Genomic DNA, 19,511 nt, shown 5'->3' on the forward strand with positions numbered 1-19,511 from the left:
TTGGCCAGAAGCAGCAGCCCTTGCCAGCTCCCTCTGCCCCACCAGCAGGTATGGCAGTCCCATCTGCCTTGGCCCCTCGGCATTCCCTGCCCCCCAACCCCTCCAGCCCCCAGGCCTGCCCTGGCTCCTCCAGCCCTGCCGGCACCTCCAGCAGCCACAGCACCCCTGTCCCCCTGCCAGCTGGGGCACCTTGGCTCAGCACAGCACAGCGAGCAGACCTGGCATTGCCTGGGCCACCTCTGTTCGAGTAAGAGCTTTTAGAGATATTTTCCCAGGATCTTGGGGCCGTCTCTGCCATTTTGCCGTCCCCTGTGCAACCCCATGGCCGTGGCACGGCAGCTCACCCCGCAGGGACGGTCCCTCAGGCAAGCTGCCGCTCAGAGCAGGGGGATGCCTGTGTTCGGGGTCGGCTCAGCGGGTGCTCCAGGAGACTCTCTCAGCCCCGAGCCCCCCCATCTCCCTTCTCCCCTGTGCCAATGGCTCCAAGCAGTGACTGCTCCAACCCCCACCCATATCTTCTGCTCCACAGGGACACGGACTCAGCTGCCTCCACCAGCCCCCTTGGCAAGCAACCATGGCATTGCTCCTCCATCAGGCAATGCCCGGGGCTGCAGGAAGGCCCTGGTCCCAGCCCCACCAGTGCGGGACACCCAACACGGCCCCTACCAGCTCAACCAACCCCTCAGGGACACCCCTGGGCCGTGGCAGCCCTCCAGACACCAGCGTGCCCATGGATTTGGACACCACCCCAGCTCTTGACATCAGTCTGGGCAGTGATGTCCCCATGGATGACGACACCCCGTCAGGCTGCGACCTCTCGCTGGCCAGCGACGTCACCATGGACGAGGACAGCCCGTCAGGCCGTGACCTCTCCTTGGCCAGCGACATCACCATGGATGAGGACAGCCCGTCAGGCCGTGACCTCTCCTTGGCCAGCGACGTCACCATGGACGAGGACAGCCCGTCAGGCCGTGACCTCTCGCTGGCCACTGACGTCCCCATGGATGGTGGCTCCCCCTCAGGCAGTGATCACCTTGTGAGCTGTGACATCTCAGTGAGCAGCGATGTCCCCATGGATGAGGACACCTTCCCGAGGGCTGACATCTCCCTGCCCAGTCACAGCACTGCCAGCCACCCTGGCCCACTCCACGGCCAAGCCATCGGGGCCCATGGGGTGACTCCAGCCAGCGACACTGGGCTGCGTCGCAAGGTCCTGCTGAAAGGGACTCGGAGCCACTTGCATCGCTCCCAGGGAGCCGTGGGTACCAGTCGGGATGATCGCAGCAGCGTCCCCGTGCCCACGGACCATGCTGGCACCAGTGGCACCAGCCCCCGGCCCAAGAACACCTCACTCTGCCCGCCCAAGAAGATGCCGCCCACTGACTGCAGTGTCCCCAAGCCTTCCAGAGCCGTCCTGAGCACGGGACACTGCAAGGCAGGCGGCATCAAGCCTCAGGACCCTCAGCAGGGTGCGGGCGCAGGGCTGCCACCGCCTCAGAGCAGCGAGTCAGCACGTAACATCGCTCTGGAAAGGCGGGCACAAAGAGGAAGAGGGGCTCTGGGCCAAGCACTGGGAGCAAGTGCAAGGCTCCCGCAGCCAGGGCTGGGGCAGGAAGTTGTTGAGGGACAGATCGTTTGGGGATCTGTCCCAGGGAGAGGGACAGATCGTTTGGGGATCTGTCCCGGGGGGAGGGACAGATCGTTTGGGGATCTGTCCCGGGGGGAGGGACAGATCGTTTGGGGATCTGTCCCGGGGGGAGGGACAGATCGTTTGGGGATCTGTCCCGGGGGGAGGGACAGATCGTTTGGGGATCTGTCCCGGGGGGAGGGACAGATCGTTTGGGGATCTGTCCCGGGGGGAGGGACAGATCGTTTGGGGATCTGTCCCAGGGAGAGGGATAGGTCGTTTGGGGATCTATCCCAATCTGAGGGAGGGAGGGAGGGAGGGTAGGGTGTTTATGTAGATAGAGATGTAGGTAGAGACGTAGATGTAGATGTAGATGTAGGTGTAGATATTGATGACCGTTTTTTTCTGGTTATCAATAAAAGATTTTCTTTTTTATTCCATAACTGTCTGTGTCTGCATGGAATGGGGAGGGAGTGGCGGGTGGCAGCAGGAAATGGCACCAAGCAGGTCCACCAAGGCCCAAAGGGCTCCAAGGGCACCCAAAGGGCACTCCAGGCCTGAGTCAGTGCCGGAGGTGCAGGCATTCATGGAGGGTCCCCTTCCCCGGGCAAGCAGCCCTTTGGCATGGGAGCCAGAACAGAGGGGTCCGTGCAGGACTCACGCACATGGCCCCACGCCGAAAGCAGCCCCGAGCACAGCCTGGGCACCGTCCTCCCACTCTGGGGCTTTAGAAGGCTGCTCCCACTGCTCCCACTGACCCCACCATGTCCCCAGTCATCCCACTGCAGCCCCAGACAGAGCTCCTGCAGGCTGCCCCGGGGGCTGCACTGGACAGGGGCGGGAAGGGAGCGGGAAGAACGTGCTGGGAACCATATGCAGGACCTCTCAGAAGTCCAGGGAGACGGCCTCTGTAGATCTCTGGGAGGGAGCACTTGGGATGTATGGAGCTCTGTCGGGGGGTGGACGGCGAGCCACTCGGGACTCGATGGGGCAGGATCAAAGGGCAGGCTGGGAATGGGGATGCTGCTGAGGGCACTGCGGGGACACCGCAGGCCTCCTGAGCAGCAGCAGCAGGATGGGGATGAGAGTTCTACAGGCAGCTTGAAGCAGCCTCAAAGTCACAGTCCCTGGCTCTCGTGGGGCATTCAACTACCCTGAGAGCAGCTGGAGAAGCAACGCAGCCAAGCACCAACAGTCCAGGAGCCTCCTGGAAGGCATTGGTGACAACTTCCTGACCCAGGCGGTGGAGCCTGCCACAAGGAATGCTGTGCTGCTCCACCTCATCCTAACACACAGGAAAGGCCTTGTTGGAGATGGGAAGGTAAGGGACAGCCTTGCCTGTCGAGACCACGGCACTGTGGTCTTCTGAAGGTCCAGGTATTGGGAGACACATAAATACCAGGAGGCAGAGGAGCTAATTACGAAGAATAAGCTTTTATTTCAATGAAACTTTTATATCAATATTCACTGAACAAACCTCAGTGAGGCCTCTCAACTCAGTGGAGGTCGCAGCCCCTTTTATCCCCTTTGCCCGCAGCGCTGCTCCCTCCCCAGCGTTTCTCCACTGGCTGACGTACTCCGGGGTTACAGGCTTCCCGACACGCCTGCTCTGTGTCCCCCATTATGTCTCTCGCAGGGGGCTGGGAAGGTCACTGGCACTTTTCAAAACGGAGGCCACAGCACACTTCAAAACGGAGGACGTGGCCACCTGAGACCTTCTCTGCTGCTGATCGGTCCCCCTGTCTCTGGGCGAAGGGCACCCCTTTGTAACCAACAATGGAACCACCAGTAACTTACTGCTTCTTACGGCGAACTGCAACTACCCTACAAACTTTGCAAGCACACTTTCTTCTTCCTAAGGGTGGAGTTGAGGACTGGGGGAGGACGAAGCAGGGCAGCATGGAAGAGCAGAACCACGCACCTCAGGAGAGCTGACTTGAGCCTCCTCAGGGATCTTCTTCCTCCTTGCCTGATGCCCTTTTTCCCCTCACTCACTGCTCTAACCCCGCAACCTGATTTGCTGCACACCCTGTCTTCCTGAAACACCGCCCAGCTGGTCTTTCTCGATGGGCCGAGCTCCTTGTTTCCCTTTGCCCTTGTGCGAATGCCAGGGAATGGGAAGCACCCTCATTTTTACGGTTGGGCTTTTGCTGCCCAGCCTCACTTTCTGCAGCAGTTTCACAGTTTTCAATCCGGTTCTGTCCCTGTTTCTTTTAGTGCCCAAATTTTCTCCTAAACAGCCAGCTGACATCCATGCAGTCACTGTGCCCAGAACTGCCAGGAGAACTCCACAGGTTCAGAGGCTCAAGTGGGCAGAACCTATCTTGGATACAGCCTTGCCCGCTTTGAACGTTGGATTCCACGTCAGGAGCCAGATGCTGAGCACTCCTGAAGAACCCCCTTTTCTAGACCCAATCTCCAAGCACAACGGATCACAGCACACACCTAAAGTGCCTTTGACCGTCACCTGACAGAACCCCCTTCTTCTTGTCCACGCTTGTCTCCCCATGGAACGGAGAGCAGAAAAAGACTCTCCAGTGTAAGGCCAGAACTGCCAGGTTTACGGCAGAGGCAGAGAAATTGCCCAAGCCTTGCCTCCAGGATGGTGAGCTTGCTCCAGGATCCTTCCACCAGGCAGTTTTGGTTGCATTGTTTGGTTTTCTGTCAACGTGCATCGCTTTCAGCAATGCTAACTTCCAATGCTGAGAAGTCACGGGATTAGTCCCCAGAATGAGGTGATGACCTTCGGTAACCAGAGTTTGACTTCGTATGGCCAACGCTTTTATTTACCTCCTGCTTTCTGCAGGTGCCCCCTGTTTTTCAAGACTCCTAGAAGAGTTTGCGCTGGAAGGGACCTTAAAGCTCATCTAGACAAGGTTGCTCCAAGCCCCGTCCAACCCGGCCGTGAACACTTCCAGGGATGGGGCAGCCACGGCTTCTCTGGACAACGTGTGCCGGGGCCTCACCACTCTCACGGGGAAGAATTTTTTTCCAGAATCCCATCTAATCCTGCCCTCTGCCAGTGTGAAGCCATTCCCCCTTGTTCTGTCACTGCAGTCCCTTGTAAACAGTCTCTCCTATCCAAGCCTTCTTGGTCCTCCCTGTTGTGTTGGGAAATTCGGAAGTTGATGTTGTGCCAGGTGGCACCAACCAAGCCCTGACCCAGGTGCAGGACCTTGTGCTTGAGGTCTGAGGTCACTGGCTTTGTTCAGCCTGGAGGAGACTGAGCTCAGATCTCCTGGGGGGCTGCAGCTTCCTGCCAAGGGGCAGCAGCAGCAATTTCTGCTCCGTGTGACCAGGGACAGGACCCCAGGGAACGGCTGGAGCCGTGTCAGGGGCGGCCTAGGTTGGATATTAGGAAAAGCTTCTTCCCCCAGAGGGTGGTCGGCCACTGGAACAGGCTCCCCAGGGCAGTGGTCTTGGCCCCAAGGCTGCCAGAGCTCAAGGAGCGTTTGGACAACGCTCTCGGGCACTTGGTGGGATTGCTGGGCTGTCCTGTGCAAGGCCGGGAGCTGGACTGGACCATCCTTGTGGGTCCCTTCCAGCTCAGGATATTCTGTGATTCTAACTCTTTGGTTAACCCTTCCTCTCCCCACAAAGAGCTGGCAAAGCTGTTGGGGGTGGGGCAGAACAAGGGAAGCGGCAGCACTGTTGCTGTCTCTATGACACAACAATGGGAGCCCCAACATTCCGTCCCTGGAGACGCTCCAAGAGGAGCGTCCAGACCCGGGTCCAGTCAACACAACGGAGCGGTCGCCGAAGCTGACTGGCCATGGCCCTGTCAGCTCTGTGGCAGCGTTGTGTGAGCTGGAGCTCAACCATAGCCCAGCTCCTGCAGCCGTTTGTCTCTCGCGGAACCTCCTGCCCCACAGGTGAGGACAGACCCTGAGCCCAAAAGGCCCCGGACGCACGGCGGGGACATTCACAGCCCTTGCTCCCCTGCCCCTTCCCCTCCTCCTCCTCAGTCCTCTGAGCGCCCGACACCCCCCGACTGGCACGTGACCTCCAGCGTTTGCTCTTTCTCGCAGGATCAGCCAGCCTCGGCCAACAGCCTGGCCAGAAGCAGCAGCCCTTGCCAGCTCCCTCTGCCCCACCAGCAGGTATGGCAGTCCCATCTGCCTTGGCCCCTCGGCATTCCCTGCCCCCAACCCCTCCAGCCCCCAGGCCTGCCCTGGCTCCTCCAGCCCTGCCGGCACCTCCAGCAGCCACAGCACCCCTGTCCCCCTGCCAGCTGGGGCACCTTGGCTCAGCACAGCACAGCGAGCAGACCTGGCATTGCCTGGGCCACCTCTGTTCGAGTAAGAGCTTTTAGAGATATTTTCCCAGGATCTTGGGGCCGTCTCTGCCATTTTGCCGTCCCCTGTGCAACCCCATGGCCGTGGCACGGCAGCTCACCCCGCAGGGACGGTCCCTCAGGCAAGCTGCCGCTCAGAGCAGGGGGATGCCTGTGTTCGGGGTCGGCTCAGCGGGTGCTCCAGGAGACTCTCTCAGCCCCGAGCCCCCCCATCTCCCTTCTCCCCTGTGCCAATGGCTCCAAGCAGTGACTGCTCCAACCCCCACCCATATCTTCTGCTCCACAGGGACACGGACTCAGCTGCCTCCACCAGCCCCCTTGGCAAGCAGCCATGGCATTGCTCCTCCATCAGGCAATGCCCGGGGCTGCAGGAAGGCCCTGGTCCCAGCCCCACCAGTGCGGGACACCCAACACGGCCCTACCAGCTCAACCAACCCCTCAGGGACACCCCTGGGCCGTGGCAGCCCTCCAGACACCAGCGTGCCCATGGATTTGGACACCACCCCAGCTCTTGACATCAGTCTGGGCAGTGATGTCCCCATGGATGACGACACCCCGTCAGGCTGCGACCTCTCGCTGGCCAGCGACGTCACCATGGACGAGGACAGCCCGTCAGGCCGTGACCTCTCCTTGGCCAGCGACATCACCATGGATGAGGACAGCCCGTCAGGCCGTGACCTCTCCTTGGCCAGCGACGTCACCATGGACGAGGACAGCCCGTCAGGCCGTGACCTCTCGCTGGCCACTGACGTCCCCATGGATGGTGGCTCCCCCTCAGGCAGTGATCACCTTGTGAGCTGTGACATCTCAGTGAGCAGCGATGTCCCCATGGATGAGGACACCTTCCCGAGGGCTGACATCTCCCTGCCCAGTCACAGCACTGCCAGCCACCCTGGCCCACTCCACGGCCAAGCCATCGGGGCCCATGGGGTGACTCCAGCCAGCGACACTGGGCTGCGTCGCAAGGTCCTGCTGAAAGGGACTCGGAGCCACTTGCATCGCTCCCAGGGAGCCGTGGGTACCAGTCGGGATGATCGCAGCAGCGTCCCCGTGCCCACGGACCATGCTGGCACCAGTGGCACCAGCCCCCGGCCCAAGAACACCTCACTCTGCCCGCCCAAGAAGATGCCGCCCACTGACTGCAGTGTCCCCAAGCCTTCCAGAGCCGTCCTGAGCACGGGACACTGCAAGGCAGGCGGCATCAAGCCTCAGGACCCTCAGCAGGGTGCGGGCGCAGGGCTGCCACCGCCTCAGAGCAGCGAGTCAGCACGCAACATCGCTCTGGAAAGGCGGGGCACAAAGAGGAAGAGGGGCTCTGGGCCAAGCACTGGGAGCAAGTGCAAGGCTCCCGCAGCCAGGGCTGGGGCAGGAAGTTGTTGAGGGACAGATCGTTTGGGGATCTGTCCCAGGGAGAGGGACAGATCGTTTGGGGATCTGTCCCGGGGGGAGGGACAGATCGTTTGGGGATCTGTCCCGGGGGGAGGGACAGATCGTTTGGGGATCTGTCCCGGGGGGAGGGACAGATCGTTTGGGGATCTGTCCCGGGGGGAGGGACAGATCGTTTGGGGATCTGTCCCGGGGGGAGGGACAGATCGTTTGGGGATCTGTCCCGGGGGGAGGGATAGGTCGTTTGGGGATCTATCCCAATCTGAGGGAGGGAGGGTGGGAGGGAGGGTGTTTATGTAGATAGAGATGTAGGTAGAGACGTAGATGTAGATGTAGATGTAGGTGTAGATATTGATGACCGTTTTTTTCTGGTTATCAATAAAAGATTTTCTTTTTTATTCCATAACCTGTCTGTGTCTGCATGGAATGGGGAGGGAGTGGCGGGTGGCAGCAGGAAATGGCACCAAGCAGGTCCACCAAGGCCCAAAGGGCTCCAAGGGCACCCAAAGGGCACTCCAGGCCTGAGTCAGTGCCGGAGGTGCAGGCATTCATGGAGGGTCCCCTTCCCCGGGGCAAGCAGCCCTTTGGCATGGGAGCCAGAACAGAGGGGTCCGTGCAGGACTCACGCACATGGCCCCACGCCGAAAGCAGCCCCGAGCACAGCCTGGGCACCGTCCTCCCACTCTGGGGCTTTAGAAGGCTGCTCCCACTGCTCCCACTGACCCCACCATGTCCTCAGTCATCCCACTGCAGCCCCAGACAGAGCTCCTGCAGGCTGCCCCGGGGCTGCACTGGACAGGGGCGGGAAGGGAGTGGGAAGAACGTGCTGGGAACCATATGCAGGACCTCTCAGAAGTCCAGGGAGACGGCCTCTGTAGATCTCTGGGAGGGAGCACTTGGGATGTATGGAGCTCTGTCGGGGGGTGGACGGCGAGCCACTCGGGACTCGATGGGGCAGGATCAAAGGGCAGGCTGGGAATGGGGATGCTGCTGAGGGCACTGCGGGGACACCACAGGCCTCCTGAGCAGCAGCAGCAGGATGGGGATGAGAGCTCTACAGGCAGCTTGAAGCAGCCTCAAAGTCACAGTCCCTGGCTCTCGTGGGGCATTCAACTACCCTGAGAGCAGCTGGAGAAACAACGCAGCCAAGCACCAACAGTCCAGGAGCCTCCTGGAAGGCATTGGTGACAACTTCCTGACCCAGGCGGTGGAGCCTGCCACAAGGAATGCTGTGCTGCTCCACCTCATCCTAACACACAGGAAAGGCCTTGTTGGAGATGGGAAGGTAAGGGACAACCTTGCCTGTCGAGACCACGGCACTGTGGTCTTCTGAAGGTCCAGGTATTGGGAGACACATAAATACCAGGAGGCAGAGGAGCTAATTACGAAGAATAAGCTTTTATTTCAATGAAACTTTTATATCAATATTCACTGAACAAACCTCAGTGAGGCCTCTCAACTCAGTGGAGGTCGCAGCCCCTTTTATCCCCTTTGCCCGCAGCGCTGCTCCCTCCCCAGCGTTTCTCCACTGGCTGACGTACTCCGGGGTTACAGGCTTCCCGACACGCCTGCTCTGTGTCCCCCATTATGTCCCTCGCAGGGGGCTGGGAAGGTCACTGGCACTTTTCAAAACGGAGGCCACAGCACACTTCAAAACGGAGGACGTGGCCACCTGAGACCTTCTCTGCTGCTGATCGGTCCCCCTGTCTCTGGGCGAAGGGCACCCCTTTGTAACCAACAATGGAACCACCAGTAACTTACTGCTTCTTACGGCGAACTGCAACTACCCTACAAACTTTGCAAGCACACTTTCTTCTTCCTAAGGGTGGAGTTGAGGACTGGGGGAGGACGAAGCAGGGCAGCATGGAAGAGCAGAACCACGCACCTCAGGAGAGCTGACTTGAGCCTCCTCAGGGATCTTCTTCCTCCTTGCCTGATGCCCTTTTTCCCCTCACTCACTGCTCTAACCCCGCAACCTGATTTGCTGCACACCCTGTCTTCCTGAAACACCGCCCAGCTGGTCTTTCTCGATGGGCCGAGCTCCTTGTTTCCCTTTGCCCTTGTGCGAATGCCAGGGAATGGGAAGCACCCTCATTTTTACGGTTGGGCTTTTGCTGCCCAGCCTCACTTTCTGCAGCAGTTTCACAGTTTTCAATCCGGTTCTGTCCCTGTTTCTTTTAGTGCCCAAATTTTCTCCTAAACAGCCAGCTGACATCCATGCAGTCACTGTGCCCAGAACTGCCAGGAGAACTCCACAGGTTCAGAGGCTCAAGTGGGCAGAACCTATCTTGGATACAGCCTTGCTCGCTTTGAACGTTGGATTCCACGTCAGGAGCCAGATGCTGAGCACTCCTGAAGAACCCCCTTTTCTAGACCCAATCTCCAAGCACAACGGATCACAGCACACACCTAAAGTGCCTTTGACCGTCACCTGACAGAACCCCCTTCTTCTTGTCCACGCTTGTCTCCCCATGGAACGGAGAGCAGAAAAAGACTCTCCAGTGTAAGGCCAGAACTGCCAGGTTTACGGCAGAGGCAGAGAAATTGCCCAAGCCTTGCCTCCAGGATGGTGAGCTTGCTCCAGGATCCTTCCACCAGGCAGTTTTGGTTGCATTGTTTGGTTTTCTGTCAACGTGCATCGCTTTCAGCAATGCTAACTTCCAATGCTGAGAAGTCACGGGATTAGTCCCCAGAATGAGGTGATGACCTTCGGTAACCAGAGTTTGACTTCGTATGGCCAACGCTTTTATTTACCTCCTGCTTTCTGCAGGTGCCCCCTGTTTTTCAAGACTCCTAGAAGAGTTTGCGCTGGAAGGGACCTTAAAGCTCATCTAGACAAGGTTGCTCCAAGCCCCGTCCAACCCGGCCGTGAACACTTCCAGGGATGGGGCAGCCACGGCTTCTCTGGACAACGTGTGCCGGGGCCTCACCACTCTCACGGGGAAGAATTTTTTTCCAGAATCCCATCTAATCCTGCCCTCTGCCAGTGTGAAGCCATTCCCCCTTGTTCTGTCACTGCAGTCCCTTGTAAACAGTCTCTCCTATCCAAGCCTTCTTGGTCCTCCCTGTTGTGTTGGGAAATTCGGAAGTTGATGTTGTGCCAGGTGGCACCAACCAAGCCCTGACCCAGGTGCAGGACCTTGTGCTTGAGGTCTGAGGTCACTGGCTTTGTTCAGCCTGGAGGAGACTGAGCTCAGATCTCCTGGGGGGCTGCAGCTTCCTGCCAAGGGGCAGCAGCAGCAATTTCTGCTCCGTGTGACCAGGGACAGGACCCCAGGGAACGGCTGGAGCCGTGTCAGGGGCGGCCTAGGTTGGATATTAGGAAAAGCTTCTTCCCCCAGAGGGTGGTCGGCCACTGGAACAGGCTCCCCAGGGCAGTGGTCTTGGCCCCAAGGCTGCCAGAGCTCAAGGAGCGTTTGGACAACGCTCTCGGGCACTTGGTGGGATTGCTGGGCTGTCCTGTGCAAGGCCGGGAGCTGGACTGGACCATCCTTGTGGGTCCCTTCCAGCTCAGGATATTCTGTGATTCTAACTCTTTGGTTAACCCTTCCTCTCCCCACAAAGAGCTGGCAAAGCTGTTGGGGGTGGGGCAGAACAAGGGAAGCGGCAGCACTGTTGCTGTCTCTATGACACAACAATGGGAGCCCCAACATTCCGTCCCTGGAGACGCTCCAAGAGGAGCGTCCAGACCCGGGTCCAGTCAACACAACGGAGCGGTCGCCGAAGCTGACTGGCCATGGCCCTGTCAGCTCTGTGGCAGCGTTGTGTGAGCTGGAGCTCAACCATAGCCCAGCTCCTGCAGCCGTTTGTCTCTCGCGGAACCTCCTGCCCCACAGGTGAGGACAGACCCTGAGCCCAAAAGGCCCCGGACGCACGGCGGGGACATTCACAGCCCTTGCTCCCCTGCCCCTTCCCCTCCTCCTCCTCAGTCCTCTGAGCGCCCGACACCCCCCGACTGGCACGTGACCTCCAGCGTTTGCTCTTTCTCGCAGGATCAGCCAGCCTCGGCCAACAGCCTGGCCAGAAGCAGCAGCCCTTGCCAGCTCCCTCTGCCCCACCAGCAGGTATGGCAGTCCCATCTGCCTTGGCCCCTCGGCATTCCCTGCCCCCAACCCCTCCAGCCCCCAGGCCTGCCCTGGCTCCTCCAGCCCTGCCGGCACCTCCAGCAGCCACAGCACCCCTGTCCCCCTGCCAGCTGGGGCACCTTGGCTCAGCACAGCACAGCGAGCAGACCTGGCATTGCCTGGGCCACCTCTGTTCGAGTAAGAGCTTTTAGAGATATTTTCCCAGGATCTTGGGGCCGTCTCTGCCATTTTGCCGTCCCCTGTGCAACCCCATGGCCGTGGCACGGCAGCTCACCCCGCAGGGACGGTCCCTCAGGCAAGCTGCCGCTCAGAGCAGGGGGATGCCTGTGTTCGGGGTCGGCTCAGCGGGTGCTCCAGGAGACTCTCTCAGCCCCGAGCCCCCCCATCTCCCTTCTCCCCTGTGCCAATGGCTCCAAGCAGTGACTGCTCCAACCCCCACCCATATCTTCTGCTCCACAGGGACACGGACTCAGCTGCCTCCACCAGCCCCCTTGGCAAGCAGCCATGGCATTGCTCCTCCATCAGGCAATGCCCGGGGCTGCAGGAAGGCCCTGGTCCCAGCCCCACCAGTGCGGGACACCCAACACGGCCCTACCAGCTCAACCAACCCCTCAGGGACACCCCTGGGCCGTGGCAGCCCTCCAGACACCAGCGTGCCCATGGATTTGGACACCACCCCAGCTCTTGACATCAGTCTGGGCAGTGATGTCCCCATGGATGACGACACCCCGTCAGGCTGCGACCTCTCGCTGGCCAGCGACGTCACCATGGACGAGGACAGCCCGTCAGGCCGTGACCTCTCCTTGGCCAGCGACATCACCATGGATGAGGACAGCCCGTCAGGCCGTGACCTCTCCTTGGCCAGCGACGTCACCATGGACGAGGACAGCCCGTCAGGCCGTGACCTCTCGCTGGCCACTGACGTCCCCATGGATGGTGGCTCCCCCTCAGGCAGTGATCACCTTGTGAGCTGTGACATCTCAGTGAGCAGCGATGTCCCCATGGATGAGGACACCTTCCCGAGGGCTGACATCTCCCTGCCCAGTCACAGCACTGCCAGCCACCCTGGCCCACTCCACGGCCAAGCCATCGGGGCCCATGGGGTGACTCCAGCCAGCGACACTGGGCTGCGTCGCAAGGTCCTGCTGAAAGGGACTCGGAGCCACTTGCATCGCTCCCAGGGAGCCGTGGGTACCAGTCGGGATGATCGCAGCAGCGTCCCCGTGCCCACGGACCATGCTGGCACCAGTGGCACCAGCCCCCGGCCCAAGAACACCTCACTCTGCCCGCCCAAGAAGATGCCGCCCACTGACTGCAGTGTCCCCAAGCCTTCCAGAGCCGTCCTGAGCACGGGACACTGCAAGGCAGGCGGCATCAAGCCTCAGGACCCTCAGCAGGGTGCGGGCGCAGGGCTGCCACCGCCTCAGAGCAGCGAGTCAGCACGCAACATCGCTCTGGAAAGGCGGGGCACAAAGAGGAAGAGGGGCTCTGGGCCAAGCACTGGGAGCAAGTGCAAGGCTCCCGCAGCCAGGGCTGGGGCAGGAAGTTGTTGAGGGACAGATCGTTTGGGGATCTGTCCCAGGGAGAGGGACAGATCGTTTGGGGATCTGTCCCGGGGGGAGGGACAGATCGTTTGGGGATCTGTCCCGGGGGGAGGGACAGATCGTTTGGGGATCTGTCCCGGGGGGAGGGACAGATCGTTTGGGGATCTGTCCCGGGGGGAGGGACAGATCGTTTGGGGATCTGTCCCGGGGGGAGGGACAGATCGTTTGGGGATCTGTCCCGGGGGGAGGGATAGGTCGTTTGGGGATCTATCCCAATCTGAGGGAGGGAGGGTGGGAGGGAGGGTGTTTATGTAGATAGAGATGTAGGTAGAGACGTAGATGTAGATGTAGATGTAGGTGTAGATATTGATGACCGTTTTTTTCTGGTTATCAATAAAAGATTTTCTTTTTTATTCCATAACCTGTCTGTGTCTGCATGGAATGGGGAGGGAGTGGCGGGTGGCAGCAGGAAATGGCACCAAGCAGGTCCACCAAGGCCCAAAGGGCTCCAAGGGCACCCAAAGGGCACTCCAGGCCTGAGTCAGTGCCGGAGGTGCAGGCATTCATGGAGGGTCCCCTTCCCCGGGGCAAGCAGCCCTTTGGCATGGGAGCCAGAACAGAGGGGTCCGTGCAGGACTCACGCACATGGCCCCACGCCGAAAGCAGCCCCGAGCACAGCCTGGGCACCGTCCTCCCACTCTGGGGCTTTAGAAGGCTGCTCCCACTGCTCCCACTGACCCCACCATGTCCTCAGTCATCCCACTGCAGCCCCAGACAGAGCTCCTGCAGGCTGCCCCGGGGCTGCACTGGACAGGGGCGGGAAGGGAGTGGGAAGAACGTGCTGGGAACCATATGCAGGACCTCTCAGAAGTCCAGGGAGACGGCCTCTGTAGATCTCTGGGAGGGAGCACTTGGGATGTATGGAGCTCTGTCGGGGGGTGGACGGCGAGCCACTCGGGACTCGATGGGGCAGGATCAAAGGGCAGGCTGGGAATGGGGATGCTGCTGAGGGCACTGCGGGGACACCACAGGCCTCCTGAGCAGCAGCAGCAGGATGGGGATGAGAGCTCTACAGGCAGCTTGAAGCAGCCTCAAAGTCACAGTCCCTGGCTCTCGTGGGGCATTCAACTACCCTGAGAGCAGCTGGAGAAACAACGCAGCCAAGCACCAACAGTCCAGGAGCCTCCTGGAAGGCATTGGTGACAACTTCCTGACCCAGGCGGTGGAGCCTGCCACAAGGAATGCTGTGCTGCTCCACCTCATCCTAACACACAGGAAAGGCCTTGTTGGAGATGGGAAGGTAAGGGACAACCTTGCCTGTCGAGACCACGGCACTGTGGTCTTCTGAAGGTCCAGGTATTGGGAGACACATAAATACCAGGAGGCAGAGGAGCTAATTACGAAGAATAAGCTTTTATTTCAATGAAACTTTTATATCAATATTCACTGAACAAACCTCAGTGAGGCCTCTCAACTCAGTGGAGGTCGCAGCCCCTTTTATCCCCTTTGCCCGGAGCGCTGCTCCCTCCCCAGCGTTTCTCCACTGGCTGACGTACTCCGGGGTTACAGGCTTCCCGACACGCCTGCTCTGTGTCCCCCATTATGTCCCTCGCAGGGGGCTGGGAAGGTCACTGGCACTTTTCAAAACGGAGGCCACAGCACACTTCAAAACGGAGGACGTGGCCACCTGAGACCTTCTCTGCTGCTGATCGGTCCCCCTGTCTCTGGGCGAAGGGCACCCCTTTGTAACCAACAATGGAACCACCAGTAACTTACTGCTTCTTACGGCGAACTGCAACTACCCTACAAACTTTGCAAGCACACTTTCTTCTTCCTAAGGGTGGAGTTGAGGACTGGGGGAGGACGAAGCAGGGCAGCATGGAAGAGCAGAACCACGCACCTCAGGAGAGCTGACTTGAGCCTCCTCAGGGATCTTCTTCCTCCTTGCCTGATGCCCTTTTTCCCCTCACTCACTGCTCTAACCCCGCAACCTGATTTGCTGCACACCCTGTCTTCCTGAAACACCGCCCAGCTGGTCTTTCTCGATGGGCCGAGCTCCTTGTTTCCCTTTGCCCTTGTGCGAATGCCAGGGAATGGGAAGCACCCTCATTTTTACGGTTGGGCTTTTGCTGCCCAGCCTCACTTTCTGCAGCAGTTTCACAGTTTTCAATCCGGTTCTGTCCCTGTTTCTTTTAGTGCCCAAATTTTCTCCTAAACAGCCAGCTGACATCCATGCAGTCACTGTGCCCAGAACTGCCAGGAGAACTCCACAGGTTCAGAGGCTCAAGTGGGCAGAACCTATCTTGGATACAGCCTTGCTCGCTTTGAACGTTGGATTCCACGTCAGGAGCCAGATGCTGAGCACTCCTGAAGAACCCCCTTTTCTAGACCCAATCTCCAAGCACAACGGATCACAGCACACACCTAAAGTGCTTTTGACCGTCACCTGACAGAACCCCCTTCTTCTTGTCCACGCTTGTCTCCCCATGGAACGGAGAGCAGAAAAAGACTCTCCAGTGTAAGGCCAGAACTGCCAGGTTTACGGCAGAGGCAGAGAAATTGCCCAAGCCTTGCCTCCAGGATGGTGAGCTTGCTCCAGGATCCTTCCACCAGGCAGTTTTGGTTGCATTGTTTGGTTTTCTGTCAACGTGCATCGCTTTCAGCAATGCTAACTTCCAATGCTGAGAAGTCACGGGATTAGTCCCCAGAATGAGGTGATGACCTTCGGTAACCAGAGTTTGACTTCGTATGGCCAACGCTTTTATTTACCTCCTGCTTTCTGCAGGTGCCCCCTGTTTTTCAAGACTCCTAGAAGAGTTTGCGCTGGAAGGGACCTTAAAGCTCATCTAGACAAGGTTGCTCCAAGCCCCGTCCAACCCGGCCGTGAACACTTCCAGGGATGGGGCAGCCACGGCTTCTCTGGACAACGTGTGCCGGGGCCTCACCACTCTCACGGGGAAGAATTTTTTTCCAGAATCCCATCTAATCCTGCCCTCTGCCAGTGTGAAGCCATTCCCCCTTGTTCTGTCACTGCAGTCCCTTGTAAACAGTCTCTCCTATCCAAGCCTTCTTGGTCCTCCCTGTTGTGTTGGGAAATTCGGAAGTTGATGTTGTGCCAGGTGGCACCAACCAAGCCCTGACCCAGGTGCAGGACCTTGCGCTTGAGGTCTGAGGTCACTGGCTTTGTTCAGCCTGGAGGAGACTGAGCTCAGATCTCCTGGGGGGCTGCAGCTTCCTGCCAAGGGGCAGCAGCAGCAATTTCTGCTCCGTGTGACCAGGGACAGGACCCCAGGGAACGGCTGGAGCCGTGTCAGGGGCGGCCTAGGTTGGATATTAGGAAAAGCTTCTTCCCCCAGAGGGTGGTCGGCCACTGGAACAGGCTCCCCAGGGCAGTGGTCTTGGCCCCAAGGCTGCCAGAGCTCAAGGAGCGTTTGGACAACGCTCTCGGGCACTTGGTGGGATTGCTGGGCTGTCCTGTGCAAGGCCGGGAGCTGGACTGGACCATCCTTGTGGGTCCCTTCCAGCTCAGGATATTCTGTGATTCTAACTCTTTGGTTAACCCTTCCTCTCCCCACAAAGAGCTGGCAAAGCTGTTGGGGGTGGGGCAGAACAAGGGAAGCGGCAGCACTGTTGCTGTCTCTATGACACAACAATGGGAGCCCCAACATTCCGTCCCTGGAGACGCTCCAAGAGGAGCGTCCAGACCCGGGTCCAGTCAACACAACGGAGCGGTCGCCGAAGCTGACTGGCCATGGCCCTGTCAGCTCTGTGGCAGCGTTGTGTGAGCTGGAGCTCAACCATAGCCCAGCTCCTGCAGCCGTTTGTCTCTCGCGGAACCTCCTGCCCCACAGGTGAGGACAGACCCTGAGCCCAAAAGGCCCCGGACGCACGGCGGGGACATTCACAGCCCTTGCTCCCCTGCCCCTTCCCCTCCTCCTCCTCAGTCCTCTGAGCGCCCGACACCCCCCGACTGGCACGTGACCTCCAGCGTTTGCTCTTTCTCGCAGGATCAGCCAGCCTCGGCCAACAGCCTGGCCAGAAGCAGCAGCCCTTGCCAGCTCCCTCTGCCCCACCAGCAGGTATGGCAGTCCCATCTGCCTTGGCCCCTCGGCATTCCCTGCCCCCAACCCCTCCAGCCCCCAGGCCTGCCCTGGCTCCTCCAGCCCTGCCGGCACCTCCAGCAGCCACAGCACCCCTGTCCCCCTGCCAGCTGGGGCACCTTGGCTCAGCACAGCACAGCGAGCAGACCTGGCATTGCCTGGGCCACCTCTGTTCAAGTAAGAGCTTTTAGAGATATTTTCCCAGGATCTTGGGGCCGTCTCTGCCATTTTGCCGTCCCCTGTGCAACCCCATGGCCGTGGCACGGCAGCTCACCCCGCAGGGACGGTCCCTCAGGCAAGCTGCCGCTCAGAGCAGGGGGATGCCTGTGTTCGGGGTCGGCTCAGCGGGTGCTCCAGGAGACTCTCTCAGCCCCGAGCCCCCCCATCTCCCTTCTCCCCTGTGCCAATGGCTCCAAGCAGTGACTGCTCCAACCCCCACCCATATCTTCTGCTCCACAGGGACACGGACTCAGCTGCCTCCACCAGCCCCCTTGGCAAGCAGCCATGGCATTGCTCCTCCATCAGGCAATGCCCGGGGCTGCAGGAAGGCCCTGGTCCCAGCCCCACCAGTGCGGGACACCCAACACGGCCCTACCAGCTCAACCAACCCCTCAGGGACACCCCTGGGCCGTGGCAGCCCTCCAGACACCAGCGTGCCCATGGATTTGGACACCACCCCAGCTCTTGACATCAGTCTGGGCAGTGATGTCCCCATGGATGACGACACCCCGTCAGGCTGCGACCTCTCGCTGGCCAGCGACGTCACCATGGACGAGGACAGCCCGTCAGGCCGTGACCTCTCCTTGGCCAGCGACATCACCATGGATGAGGACAGCCCGTCAGGCCGTGACCTCTCCTTGGCCAGCGACGTCACCATGGACGAGGACAGCCCGTCAGGCCGTGACCTCTCGCTGGCCACTGACGTCCCCATGGATGGTGGCTCCCCCTCAGGCAGTGATCACCTTGTGAGCTGTGACATCTCAGTGAGCAGCGATGTCCCCATGGATGAGGACACCTTCCCGAGGGCTGACATCTCCCTGCCCAGTCACAGCACTGCCAGCCACCCTGGCCCACTCCACGGCCAAGCCATCGGGGCCCATGGGGTGACTCCAGCCAGCGACACTGGGCTGCGTCGCAAGGTCCTGCTGAAAGGGACTCGGAGCCACTTGCATCGCTCCCAGGGAGCCGTGGGTACCAGTCGGGATGATCGCAGCAGCGTCCCCGTGCCCACGGACCATGCTGGCACCAGTGGCACCAGCCCCCGGCCCAAGAACACCTCACTCTGCCCGCCCAAGAAGATGCCGCCCACTGACTGCAGTGTCCCCAAGCCTTCCAGAGCCGTCCTGAGCACGGGACACTGCAAGGCAGGCGGCATCAAGCCTCAGGACCCTCAGCAGGGTGCGGGCGCAGGGCTGCCACCGCCTCAGAGCAGCGAGTCAGCACGTAACATCGCTCTGGAAAGGCGGGGCACAAAGAGGAAGAGGGGCTCTGGGCCAAGCACTGGGAGCAAGTGCAAGGCTCCCGCAGCCAGGGCTGGGGCAGGAAGTTGTTGAGGGACAGATCGTTTGGGGATCTGTCCCAGGGAGAGGGACAGATCGTTTGGGGATCTGTCCCGGGGGGAGGGACAGATCGTTTGGGGATCTGTCCCGGGGGGAGGGACAGATCGTTTGGGGATCTGTCCCGGGGGGAGGGACAGATCGTTTGGGGATCTGTCCCGGGGGGAGGGACAGATCGTTTGGGGATCTGTCCCGGGGGGAGGGACAGATCGTTTGGGGATCTGTCCCGGGGGGAGGGACAGATTGTTTGGGGATCTGTCCCAGGGAGAGGGATAGGTCGTTTGGGGATCTATCCCAATCTGAGGGAGGGAGGGAGGGAGGGAGGGTGTTTATGTAGATAGAGATGTAGGTAGAGACGTAGATGTAGATGTAGATGTAGGTGTAGATATTGATGACTGTTTTTTTCTGGTTATCAATAAAAGATTTTCTTTTTTATTCCATAACCTGTCTGTGTCTGCATGGAATGGGGAGGGAGTGGCGGGTGGCAGCAGGAAATGGCACCAAGCAGGTCCACCAAGGCCCAAAGGGCTCCAAGGGCACCCAAAGGGCACTCCAGGCCTGAGTCAGTGCCGGAGGTGCAGGCATTCATGGAGGGTCCCCTTCCCCGGGGCAAGCAGCCCTTTGGCATGGGAGCCAGAACAGAGGGGTCCGTGCAGGACTCACGCACATGGCCCCACGCCGAAAGCAGCCCCGAGCACAGCCTGGGCACCGTCCTCCCACTCTGGGGCTTTAGAAGGCTGCTCCCACTGCTCCCACTGACCCCACCATGTCCCCAGTCATCCCACTGCAGCCCCAGACAGAGCTCCTGCAGGCTGCCCCGGGGCTGCACTGGACAGGGGCGGGAAGGGAGCGGGAAGAACGTGCTGGGAACCATATGCAGGACCTCTCAGAAGTCCAGGGAGACGGCCTCTGTAGATCT

The 19,511-nt window shown here is 60.0% G+C and overlaps 3 protein-coding genes across 3 annotated transcripts; all 3 read left to right on the top strand.

The window, feature by feature from the left end:
• The first annotated feature begins 5,381 nt into the window (after positions 1-5,381).
• LOC135419304 (cell surface glycoprotein 1-like) lies at positions 5,382-7,388 on the top strand. The gene is made up of 3 exons (XM_064665617.1): positions 5,382-5,499; positions 5,656-5,727; positions 6,208-7,388. The coding sequence occupies exons 1-3, from the start codon at positions 5,400-5,402 to the stop codon at positions 7,299-7,301; spliced, it is 1,266 nt and encodes a 421-aa protein (XP_064521687.1). The 5' UTR covers positions 5,382-5,399; the 3' UTR covers positions 7,302-7,388.
• A 3,637-nt stretch (positions 7,389-11,025) lies between these two features.
• On the top strand, positions 11,026-13,037 carry LOC135419376 (cell surface glycoprotein 1-like). Its single transcript, XM_064665729.1, has 3 exons — positions 11,026-11,143; positions 11,300-11,371; positions 11,852-13,037. Exons 1-3 carry the CDS (start codon positions 11,044-11,046, stop codon positions 12,943-12,945), a joined length of 1,266 nt encoding a protein of 421 aa, XP_064521799.1. The 5' UTR covers positions 11,026-11,043; the 3' UTR covers positions 12,946-13,037.
• Positions 13,038-16,669: 3,632 nt separating this feature from the next.
• Positions 16,670-18,678, top strand: LOC135419409 (cell surface glycoprotein 1-like). Its single transcript, XM_064665759.1, has 3 exons — positions 16,670-16,787; positions 16,944-17,015; positions 17,496-18,678. Exons 1-3 carry the CDS (start codon positions 16,688-16,690, stop codon positions 18,587-18,589), a joined length of 1,266 nt encoding a protein of 421 aa, XP_064521829.1. The 5' UTR covers positions 16,670-16,687; the 3' UTR covers positions 18,590-18,678.
• Positions 18,679-19,511: the final 833 nt, after the last annotated feature.

The sequence above is a fragment of the Pseudopipra pipra genome, chromosome 1 (assembly GCF_036250125.1).
Source record: "Pseudopipra pipra isolate bDixPip1 chromosome 1, bDixPip1.hap1, whole genome shotgun sequence".
NCBI lineage: Eukaryota > Metazoa > Chordata > Aves > Passeriformes > Pipridae > Pseudopipra > Pseudopipra pipra.